The 12,274-nt window shown below is 45.8% G+C and overlaps 1 protein-coding gene across 2 annotated transcripts in view; it reads left to right on the top strand.

The window, feature by feature from the left end:
* The window catches only part of LOC137334727 (solute carrier family 13 member 4-like), a 100,157-nt gene that overhangs the window by 66,880 nt on the left and 21,003 nt on the right, over positions 1-12,274 (top strand). For both annotated transcript variants that reach the window (XM_067999639.1, XM_067999638.1), the window contains 3 exons: positions 2,737-2,942; positions 3,835-3,886; positions 9,656-9,710. In XM_067999639.1, coding sequence (XP_067855740.1) covers positions 2,737-2,942; positions 3,835-3,886; positions 9,656-9,710 — 313 coding nt within the window. The remainder of the gene's footprint in view (positions 1-2,736; positions 2,943-3,834; positions 3,887-9,655; positions 9,711-12,274) is intronic.

Genomic DNA, 12,274 nt, shown 5'->3' with positions numbered 1-12,274 from the left:
TAACATATCAGAAATATGGGCAGAGCTCGGTTATGTTGGATCATCGTCTGTTTAGTGGGGCTGGAAACATCTGCCAGTTTCTCAGTTATAATATTTAATGGAGGCCCCAATAACATGCTTTAGACATTCACCCATTTTCCTGGAGTTTCTGCCAGAATAGCACTGAGTCATAAATTTGCCAATATAGAATAGCTGCTCCATGGGTTGCCAGGGGCTGTGCTTTATATCAAGGTGCATTTTAAGAGGCCTGGATAAAGACTTTTTACTTAGTTTTGAGGCTGATTTTCCAGTTTCCTTGTTGATTTTTTTCCTTGTTAGCACTTAATTGCTTAGGAAGCTTTTTGCCAAGTGTTCTGACATTCCCATTCTTTTTGGTACATCCACAGTAATGGCACAACTGGATGACACATGGGAATTTCCCTTTACTTCCGTTTCTTGGAGGAAGTAGGGAAAGAGCAACAGAGAGATGCTAGCCAAGTCAGGCTGCACCAAAGGCAGTCTGGGCCTACTGGTGGTTTCCTCACACTAGCACTTACAGGCAGAGGCCCATCTACCTGAATTTGTCAGAGGAGCTGTGCCTGGAGACGGTCCTCACTATCACCTCATGCAGAACCACCTCCACTTCACCAGCAATTAAATAAGGGGTCAAGTGCTGCATCATTCTATTCCTTAGCCACAGACACAATTCCCTGCCTCTCCATTTGTTGTGCTAGTCATTGGATTTTGCCAGCTGTTTTTATTGTCCAAACAGCTTTTGCAAAAGCTGAAATGTACATATTAAAAATAGTAGCAGGCTTAGTAAAGACAACCAACATTTTTGGCCTGCTTACCTTCTGTCTCCTGTGCCACCTCTGGTGAATTCTCAACATTAGGTCCAATATCTATAAATATAGCTGACCCTGCAAATCAGGTGCGGTCAGCACACTAATGGTTGGACGAATGCTTATAACGTACCACTTGACTAATGCCCGATTGGTCCCGCTGGAGAATCTTCATGGAAAATTTTTCCTGTGGGCTCAGACAGTGAAAGAGCTTTGGCTTGGCAGGACTTCTGTCCACCCTGTGCCTGCGAGCTCAGCATAACTGCTGCAGGCAGGGGCAGGAAGATTTGGCAAAGGAACTGTTCTACCACAGCCATTTCCCTCGCCCACACCTGAAGCAGACGACCTGGTAGCAGCAGAAAAACTGCATGAATGTGTGTGATGTGCCAGAGGAGCAATGATTCAGCATGATGAGCCTTGCCCCATTTTACGATCAGTAAACGGCCACCCTACCAATCAAAAATATATCCTAGCATTCCACAAGATGGCCAACCTCACTTTTATTTCATGAAAATTTAGCCAATGTTAATTTTTTTTTATGATTGTTCACCTGCTAACGGAGAGTTCAAGAAACACAAGTAAAGGTAGGAACAGAGAATGAAATAGGAGGGAAAGGAGAGAGAAGGAAACTGAGGTGAAAGAGGAGAGGGTGAAACAAAAAGGAAGAGGGGAAAGTGAAGAGAGAAAGGAGAGTGAAGAAAAGTGAGAACAATGACAGTCTAAGCTTTGCAGAGTTTTATTATGGTGTCTGGTGTGCTTAAAGTATTTTCACACCTCCCATTGGTTTGATAAGTAAGAACTGGGGGGCCTTCATGTTTAATCAGAGAGGATTGGGGTGGGGGGCAGGGCTCAGACTGTGAGAACCCTTGCTGTAGCGATGCATCTAATCCCAGCCTGTAACTCACTCCCGGGTCTCTATCAATCATCCTTCATTTTTAAAATGTTTTATTGGGCGAATTGTGTTCATTAAGCTCTTGTGCATAAACCACCTTTACCCTCCAATTATATTTGATGCAGTGAGAGACATGACCAGGTGGGGGAGTTGTTGTACAACACATGTGGTTTGGAATTGGGGGATTCAGCAGTTGCAATGAGGGTTTAGAGGCGAGGATTCCACGCTCTTAGCAGGGAAGTTCCACTCAGGGAACACAGGTCAGAGACTGGGTTACAACATTGTAGACCTGATTCTCCAAACTGTGGCCCCTGTGAGAGCAAGGGATACCAAATTGTGGAATTATCCTTTCAGTTTGCAAGCCTACCACCAAGTATTACCAACTGTCATCAACTTAAATTGGCACCAGTGTGAAATGTTCCATTGATTGGGCTCTCGTGTTCACCATCATTGATTCCATAGTAATAATTACTCTGAGATATACCTTGTCTCGAAGGTCGTTTTTTAAAGCTCATTTGGTGTCCAGCAACGTTGAAGCACGGTTTCAAAGTATGTGGAGACCTCCAGTGGCAGTGGGAGGCACTGCACCCACATTAAAACAGTTGAAAAGTTGTGCAGCTCCTTTACTGTTCGGCCTTCCGTGGGCCTCCTCTGCTGGATCAGGGTGGCTTATTTCCATTGTGACATTCCTGTCCTCCGTCAAGGCAGGTGCAGAGGATGTGTCCACCTCGAACACGCTAACGATCCTGTTCCCCAATTTGGGACAGGGTTGACATCCCTCGGAGTTGACAAACTTTGACCCCGCTCCACCACATTTTTGCCACTGGAGTGGGGCCATTGGTATGTTGGCTGCTGCGACTTTGTTTCTGGAGGCTAGACTGAGGTGGCCTATCATTAAATATCTTCAATGGCAAGGCCACAACATCAACCTCTAATCGTCAGTGCCAGTGTTAATATCTCTCCCTCCCCTTTGGTGAGTGCTAAGTTTACTTGGAAGGTATTTACTTCCTCTCTTTCTCACAGGTTGGTGCTTGGCTTCATGTGCTGTACCGTGTTCTTGTCCATGTGGCTCAGTAACACCTCCACTACGGCCATGGTGATGCCGATCGCAGAAGCTGTCCTGCAGCAGCTCATCAACACCAGCCTGGAATCCGATGTCGAATTAGCTGTAATCACAGACACAGACAGCGTAGAAGATGCCTACACTAGTTCAGGCTCCCAAAAATATGGTGTGTATTAGTTGGCTGCTATAAGCTTTGTTGGTAATAACTCACATTGACTGCATATGTTCAGTGAATGTGCACATCCAAATCCTGTTCATTTTTTAATTCCTTCCCCCTACTTTTATCTCATTGGGGTTAGTAGTAGACGTGAAAGTAGGGTTGAGGGTACAATCAGATCAGCCATGATCTTATCAAATGGCAGAGCAGGCTAGAGGGGCCGAATGGCCTACTCCTGCTCCTAATTCGTATGTTCGTATGATGTTAACTTTTGGGCGGCTGACTGGCGGAACATGTCATTAAAGGGCTTACCGCCTGAAACAGGCAGGCCCTTCGGCCAGCAGTAGGCCCTTGTGGGAGTGGCAGCGGGCTGATCGTTAGTGTTAATGGGGCCATAACCATCCTGTTAATACCAATTTGGGCAAGTTAAAATTGACCACATATTCTCCCTTCCTCTCCTGAAGGCACTGACTCTTGCTTGGGGTATAACCCAAAGTGAGCCTCCAGTACCTCATGCAAGCAACCATTCTTCATGAATGATCACAGACAGTAAGTGTCATCAGGCTTTTTGACTATGAACTGATCCAGATAATGTCCTCATCTATCATCAACATGTATATTTCCTAGCAGAAGTGACTGAATTGTGATTGGGAGTGGGTACGTTGGCTAACTTGTTTCCCCTCCTGAGCTCAGAGGCACTGAAGCCATTGATAGCAGCTCTGCTGTTACCTTGGCTGTCATTAGTACAGACTGGGAATCAAACTTGATCTGGCTTAGTATCATAACTAGTGATACCTTTATTCTCAGAGCCATTGAATCGGCTTTTTCCTTTTCTTTTGCTGAGGAAGATCCCTTTATCGTATGCAGGTTTCATTATCTATCTGTCTCTTATTCCTTCCAGAAGAAGACGGGAATGAGAAAAAACAGCTGGAGCTTATCTACCTTAAAGAAAAGTAAGTTTCACTCTGCATGTGGTCAGAGATGTGTAAACTGGTCTCAGGGAACGGGGCTGGTGAAATGAGCTGGATTGGAATATCTTTTCTTGACCTTGTTTCCATGAAGTCAAAATTTAAGTTTTATTTGGTGAATAGTTTAAATTAAGTTAAATATCTACAATTGGTAATTGATGGTGTGTTTGTTGGCAGACAAATTAACAATTAATTCTAGAATCTCCGAATACCTAATATATATTAAGAAGTCAGAAAATCTAGCAACTAATGACTGCTGCTCCCACCTCAGTCCTGGATTCTCACCACGGAGGGATAATCTTCAGAGATGAGCAGGATCGTACCCTTGATTGTTATTCGCATTCAGATCCTTCAAAACAGTAATACTTTCAGCAATGATTTAAAAACCTTCAGGTACCTTCATTGTAGAAGGTGTCATGTCAATCTGGAGAAGTGTGAGGTAATGCATTAGGGGAGGGCAAACAAGGCAAGGGAATACACAATAAATGGTAGGATACTGAGAAGTGTAGAGGAACAGAGGGACCTTGGAGTGCATGTCCACAGATCCCTGAAGGTAGCAGGACAGGTAGATAAAGTGGTTAAGAAAGCATACGGAATATTTTCCTTTATTAGCCAAGGCAGAATATAGGAGCAGGGAGATTATGCTAGAACTGTGTAAAACATTAGTTGGGCCATGGCTAGAGTTCTGCGTACAGTTCTGGTCTCCACATTACAGGAAAGATGTGATTACACTAGAGAGGGTACAGCGGAGATTTACGAGGATGTTGCCAGGACTGAAGAATTTTAGCTGTGAGGAAAGATTGGATAGGCTGGGGTTGTTTTCTTTGGAACAGAGGAGGCTGAGGGGAGATTTAATTGAGGTGTATAAAATTGAGGGGCCTAGTTAGAGTGGATAGGAAGGACCTATTTCCCTGAGCAGAGAAGTCAATTACCAGGGGGCATAGATTTAAAGTGATCGGTAGAAGGATTAGAGGGGAGTTGAGGAGCAATTTTTTCACCCAGAGGGTGGTGGGGGGTCTGGAACTCACTGCCTGAAAGGATGGTAGAGGCAGAAAGCCTCATCACATTTTAAAATGTACTTGGATGTGCACTTGAAGTGTCGTAACCTACAGGGCTACGGATCAAGAGCTGGAAAGTGGGAATAGGCTGGATAGCTCTTTTTTGGCCAGCACAGACACGATGGGCCGAATGGCCTCCTTCTGTACCTTAAATTTCTATGATTCTATGATTTTATGAGGCAAGAACTGGAGTTTTTGGAGTTATAGGGAAGATGCACTGGAGCATATGGAATGAAAAGGATATTCATGCGGTGTAAGAGAATGGAGAGATGGGTTGGGGTCTATAGGAATATAGAGAGACAAGTTGAAGTATATAATGACTGAGGGAAGATGCACTAGGATATATGCAACATATGCAGACCATGTTTAATATAACAAGAATTTTGCTGCATTTAGTCTAATTGGAATATACTTTTCTTTCTTGCTGTTGCTTGGTTGGTTAATGCTCAGCACAGGAAATGCTTGCCTTTTTCGTTCATTACATGTTCCAAGTGTTATGCAGTTTGAACAACTTCACAATGGAATGCAGCGACCCTTCTCTGGGCAGAGAGGGGGCAAAGTAGAGACCTGCAAGCCTGGTGCTCATAGACTGGAAGGATGTCACAAGCCGAAAAGCTAAATTTAAACTATTGCTGTCCTTGGACTTTGAGATTCTTTGGCAGAGCTGTCCAGTTGGTTAAAAAAACTCATGATTTCTCATTTTCTTTTGAAGACTCCTGCACTCATTGCAGACTCAAACCAGTGTGAGACAGCTTCCTGGAGTATGTTGCTACATACAAGCTATTTAAGGTGAAAGGACAGGGAGTTTACAAGGCTCAAACAATGGCCAACAGTGAAATTAAATAATGTTATGTCTATAGCCTAAAAATGACTGTTGATGACGATATGGGATGAATATTGAAAGACTAATTCCCCAATCGAGCACTCCCAGTGAGAATGCTCTTCTTCCTTTTCCTATTCCTGTACCTATTCTGCTTGCATGGAATGCTCATCAGGAAGTCACATCTATTTAAATTAAGGTATGGATGTTAATCTTTGTTCAATGGTTGCATTTTCACCTCTAATTCAGAAGGGTGTGGGTTTGAGCCCTACTTGAGCACTTAACCTAGTCTGACACTTGAGGGCAGTACTAAGGGAGTGCAGCACTGTAGGAGGTGCCGTCTTTCAGATAAGAAGTTAAAGTTAATCTGATCCCTTAGGTGGACATAGACGATGCCATGGCACTATTTGAAGAAGAGCAGAGGAGTTATCCTGATGTGCTGGCCAACATTTATCCCTCAACCAACATCTTAAAACAGATTATCTGGTCTTTTTATCACATTGCTATTTGTGGGACCTTGCTGTCTACAAATTGCTTGCTGTGTTTCCCTACATTACAACAGTGACTACACTTCAAAGGTACTTCTTAAGTGCTAAGGGACATCCTGAGGTTGTGAAAGACATTTATGTAGATTCAAGTTCTTCCTTTTAACTGTCTTCCCTTAATATTGCTAACAGCCATTTCTAGGCTTGTCTTAGTGATGAAAGAACAGAAGGATTAATGTTTTAACCTTTTATTGGCCAGAATTTCCTCAGAGCTGCTCCCACTCTGCAGCCGTAACTTCTCTGGAAATGCAGTAGAGATAAGGTTTCTGCAGCACTTCTGGTGAAATAATGGTGGTGGAGCGGGAGCAGCTCTAAGGAAATTCCTGGCCATTGTGGTTTTTGCAGTAATAGAATCGTTGTATCCTTCAACAAACCCTTAAGAACAGAGGAATATAGAAATGAATTATTAAATCTATTAGGAATTCATCTATCAGGTTTTTGAACGTCTGATCCTTTTGACCTATAATCTTCTCTGAATTCCCAGCACGCGCCAAAGAGCTGCACCTGATGCTAAATATGTAGATGGGGGAGAGTGGTTCATAGTAATCGGTCTCCCAAAGGCACGGGGAGGAACACTCGGCAACATGAAAGTGCTTTGTGAGAAAGAGCTCATCCAAAGTCGCTGTGCTAATGATAATCTTTCTTGAGAGACAGGTGTTGGGAAGATTGGATTGAAGATTCAAATTGCTCCTATCTTTCAATACTGAATTATTTATTACATCTCTTCTTTGATGCTATTCAATGCAATCAGTCTCATGATTCCTAAAAATACAGGGTTTTACACTCTCTTTTATCAATGGTTATTATAGACAGTGTCCTCACCCTGCAGAGGTGATGCACCAAGGATAGGGAATCGTATCACTGCTACAAGGGTTCCTAGAGTCACTTTAGAATCCAGTGCTTGCACAGCGTTCAGACCGAGTCTGGTACCGATCTGGGGCCTGCAGTGTTTACGTGGAGTATTTGGAATGCTGAGATGGAGGGAAGCCCGTGTCTAAGTTTGTTACACGCATAAGCCAGTAGTCCATGGCCAGTGGACCTACGGTCTAACTCACCACCAAATCCAAAATAACTCTGGGTATCCATATCTATAAATACATGCATAGTGGATCATAGTTCAGTGCTGGGTCCAGGAATCTGTTTACATTGACTAGTAGTAATATGAAACTAATAGCTGAAGGCATGAGATGTGAGACATGGGGGTAAACATTAACCCTCAAGAATGGCTGGATTGGGGGCGGGTGGGAGGTTAAAATAACAGCTTTTTGGAGTGGGACCGCATCCCAGCTCCAACTCACACACTTCTGGGTTTAACCCAGGCAGGTTTGTATACGTGTGGACGGGAGACACCAGGAAGCCCCACCTCCTCTTAAAGCTGGCGGACTGATACTTCAAAGGGCAATGTACCTCATTGAGATACTTGAGGTACTTAATATTTTGTGTATTTAGAACATTAAAGTGAAGAATCGGAGGTAGACGGGGGTTCTCCAGCAGGAGGGGTCCACCATCTGGCGAATAGGGGTGGGGTGGGGTGGGGACGGGTTTCCCATCGCTTCCGAATCACGTCAGGTGAAGACAGGTAGGAAGGGCTGGATCCATGAGGTGAGTGTCTTTATTGCACTGCTTCTGGGCCCAGAGGAACAGGAGTGCTTCATCCAGGCCCAACAAGCTCACCTGGACGACAGGGCCCCTGCGATTGGCCGTCCCCACCCCGCCCCTATTCGCCAGATGGTGGACCCCTCCTGCTGGAGAACCCCCGTCTACCTCCGATTCTTCACCTGACCTCCAGCGACCCCCAATCTTCTTCCCAGCCTCCCCCCCCCGATCATCTTCCCAGCCCCCCCCCCGATCTTCTTCCCAGCCCCCCCCGATCTTCTTCCCAGCCCCCCCCGATCTTCTTCCCAGCCCCCCCCCCTCGATCTTCTTCCCAGCCCCCCCCCCGACCTTCTTCCCAGCCCCCCCCCGACCTTCTTCCCAGCCCCCCTCCGACCTTCTTCCCAGCCCCCCCCCGACCTTCTTCCCAGCCCCCCCGACCTTCTTCCCAGCCCCCCCGACCTTCTTCCCAGCCCCCCCCCCGACCTTCTTCCCAGCCCCCCCGACCTTCTTCCCAGCCCCCCCCCCGACCTTCTTCCCAGCCCCCCCCCCCGACCTTCTTCCCAGCCCCCCCCCCACCGACCTTCTTCCCAGCCCCCCCCCCACCGACCTTCTTCCCAGCCCCCCCCCACCGACCTTCTTCCCAGCCCCCCCCCCACCGACCTTCTTCCCAGCCCCCCCCCACCGACCTTCTTCCCAGCCCCCCCCCACCGACCTTCTTCCCAGCCCCTCCCCCACCGACCTTCTTCCCAGCCCCCCCCCCGACCTTCTTCCCAGCTCCCCCCCCCCTCCCTGACCTTCTTCCCAGCCCACCCCCCCCCCCCCCCCCCCCGACCTTCTTCCCCAGTTATCCGAACTCCTCCCTGACCCCCCACAATCTCTTCCCTGGCCCTTGCTCCCTCCCTCCCTCCCTCCGATCTCTGGCTGCGGCCTACTGTCACAGGCCTTCCTGCCTGACAGCTAGCTAGCCTGTGAATCAGGCTGGCTGCCGGGCGTGAAACCCGGAAATAAAATTTATTGGCCTGCCAACTTACCTTCCGGGTTTCGCATCCAAAAATCTGCCCCACCTCTGTTCCCGGCTGGAAGTGAAAATCCTGCCCATGGAGCTGGCACAGTCACAGGAGAGACCATTCACATCAGCATCCCTAAGCTCAGAGTCATCTGGAACATTTGGAATTGATTTACTCAGCTGTCAATCAAGTCCAACCCAATTCTAAACCCAGATAGTTCTTTTAAATGAACACAGACCAAGCATGTACATTACATACTCAATCCAAACCAGATAGGCCCTTATAGATAGTATGGAGCAGTTATGTACACTACACTCCAAATCCAATCTGGACATCATCCTTGAAATGAATATGTACCAGCACTACACACCCTGTCCAATCTAAACAGGTGCTTTAAATAGCATGGACTAGGCATGTATACTGCACGACTAATCCAATCTGTTCAAGCAAAGCAGTTGTGGAGTAGGCATTATAATTTGTTCTGCTCGTTCATGCTCAGTCAGGAAATATGCAATGTGTTACAAGATTTATTGGCTGAATTGCTTATAATTCAATGCAGTTCTTTATTTTTAATCGATGATTGAGAATGTAGGACTATTTGAAGCCTCCAATGCCCCCTTCAGTCAGCAGTTATGAATGATGATTAGATGTTCTTTGAACTAGGTATCGAGTGTTTTTTGGCCCACGTGAATCTGAAGAATTATTTAAGCCTTTGTTTAATTTTCTAGTGGAACAAGAAAGAACCAACTTGACCAGAAGATGCTGACTGAGTCAGAGGGACAGGTTTGTAGTTTTCAGATTTGTAGTGTTATCACCGATCTTGTTTGGTTGCTGACTAGATTCTGTTGCTTCCTGTTTTATGACCCTGCTGTCCTCTCTCAGCAGTCTGATTATGATGTTTTATGGCTGCTTCATTACATGTGATAGTGGAACTAGATTAGGAGTTAATTTGCACTGTGTATTCCTCATGCTATGGCTCTCACTTAAACAGTTCTGTGGCCAGCAATGGTTTGACCTTGTCCTCCTTTAAAAAGAGAAGTGAATTAAGCATTTAGCAACTGGATAAGTATACGTGCCTGGGATGTTTTATTAAAAATATTAACTCGCAACAAATAGATTTTAACGCTCTGAGGATTCTCACTGCCCTAGTCCTGAAACATGGAGGGAGAGGAATCGCACTGGTCGCTGTGGCTATAATGAAGCGGGGACTTACCCACTCTTTTACCACTCCCCTGGCCGACTGCAATTTTAAATTGCAGGTGGAAAGGATACCTAGCGGAAGTTGGCGCGGTCCTCTTTAAATATGCAGATCAGGTTCCGATGTCACTGGGGCCTGATCTGCTATTTCAATTTGAGGCCTGAGCAGGGGAGCAGTGATGACTTCCCTGTCAGGCCCAATCTGCAGGCTCCTCTGGGCCCCACAAGGAAACCTTGAAAAGCCCAAGAGGCGGTGTACCTGGACTAACAGAAAGCCTCTAGTAAAGTCTTACATGAAAGGCTGCTACAGAATCGTAAGGCAGTGGGTATCCTAGGTAAAACATAGTGATGGACAAGGAATTGGCTGAAACTGAGAAAGCATTGTCACTAGTTAGGGGAGCGATGATGAACTGGGGAGATGTCCTGATGGGAGTGCTCCTCACCGCAGGTGAAGCAGTGCAATTGAAGCCTCTATTGTTTCTAATCTATATAAATGACCTGGATTTAGAGAAACAATGCAGATTGTTCAAATTTGCAGATGATATTAACCTGGGCGAAGAGGCAATTGAATCTGATGAAGCAGACAAGGAACTACAAAAAGAACTAGAAAAAGTTTCAAAGGTATTGGAAGGGAAACATGGGAGGCATATTCAATGAATGGTGTAGAATTTATAAATAGAGGCATAGAGTACAAAAGCAAGGAAGTTATGTTGAACCTTTATAAAACACTGGTTTGGCCACAACTGGAGCATTGTGTCCATTTCTGGGCACTGCACTTTAGGAAGGATGTGAAGATCTTAGAGAGGGTGCAGAAAAGATTTACTAGAATTGTTCCAGGGATGAGGGACTTCAGTTACATAGATAGACTGGAGAAGTTGGGGTTGTTCTCCTTAGAGCAGAGAAGGTTAAGAGGAGATTTAATAGAAGTGTTCAAAATCATGAAGGGATTAGATAAAGTAAATGAAGAAAAACTGTTCCCATTGGCAGAAGGTTTGAGATCCAGAGGACATAAATTTAAGGTGATTGGCAAAAGAACCAAAGGCGACATGAGGAAAAACTTTTATATGCAGCAAGTTGTTATGGTCTGGAATGCATTGCCTGAAAGCTTGGTGGAAACAAATTAAATCATGGCTTTCAAAAAGGAATTAGATAAATACTTGAAGGGAAAACATTTGCAGGGCTATGGGGAAAGAGCGGGGGAATGGGACTAACTGGATTGCTCTCACAAAGAGCCGAAATGGGCTCGATGGGCCAAATGGCTGTAACCATTCTATGGTTCTAATTGGCTGAAATAGTCTGAACATGATCAGCATACTGAATACCTACCAAGTCCAGGCTCTGTAGAGCAGTAAACAACAAAGCATACAGAATGCTGAGCTATATTACCAAATCAATAGACTATGGGCATGATCATGCCAGCGGGAGAGGAGCAGGTGGGAGGATTTGCGGGTGTGAAACCCGGAAGGGAAGGAGGCGGGTTGTGATCTGCGATCGCGACCATAATGAGGCCAATCAATGCCTCTTCCGGGTTTCAAGCCTGACAGCCAGCCTGATTGACAGGCTGGCTGCCTGTCGGCAGAGAGGAGCTACACATCCGGGAGAGAGGGGGGGAAGAGAGAGAGAGAGAGAGAGAGAGACCTCATCAGCTGTTGGGAGAGAGATGTGGGGTGGGACAAAGATCTGATCGGGATGGGAGGCATCGGAGCCGGGGGGTCATTGGAGCGTGGAGCAGGTGGGAGATATCTGACATCAGAGAGACATCGGGGTGGGGAGGGGTCGCAAGTGACATCGTTTGTAAGGTGTGTTTATTTATTTTTTACAATGGGAAATATAATTTTATTTAACTTATTTAGTTTATTTTTCACTGATCCGGCCCTTCCTGCCTGGTTTCACTAGGCGTGAATCGGAAGTGGTGGGAAAGCCGTCCAGGTAATGTTAAAATCTTTTTAAGTTCCCAATATGCAAAAAACAAACTAACAAATGAGGTACATTTGCCCATTTAATTATCGGTCCACCGGATTTAAATGCGTGGTGGCATTTCCGGCTTCCTGATCTGCGTACATATCAGATGCGTCTGGGTCGTATGCATTTTTCGGCGGGTTGGAGCTGGGATTCCCTCCCACTCCATAAAAATGCGATTTTGTTTGCCG

This window comes from Heptranchias perlo, chromosome 18 (genome assembly GCF_035084215.1).
Source record: "Heptranchias perlo isolate sHepPer1 chromosome 18, sHepPer1.hap1, whole genome shotgun sequence".
Classification (NCBI taxonomy): domain Eukaryota; kingdom Metazoa; phylum Chordata; class Chondrichthyes; order Hexanchiformes; family Hexanchidae; genus Heptranchias; species Heptranchias perlo.
This window is presented reverse-complemented; position numbering and strand designations above follow the sequence as displayed.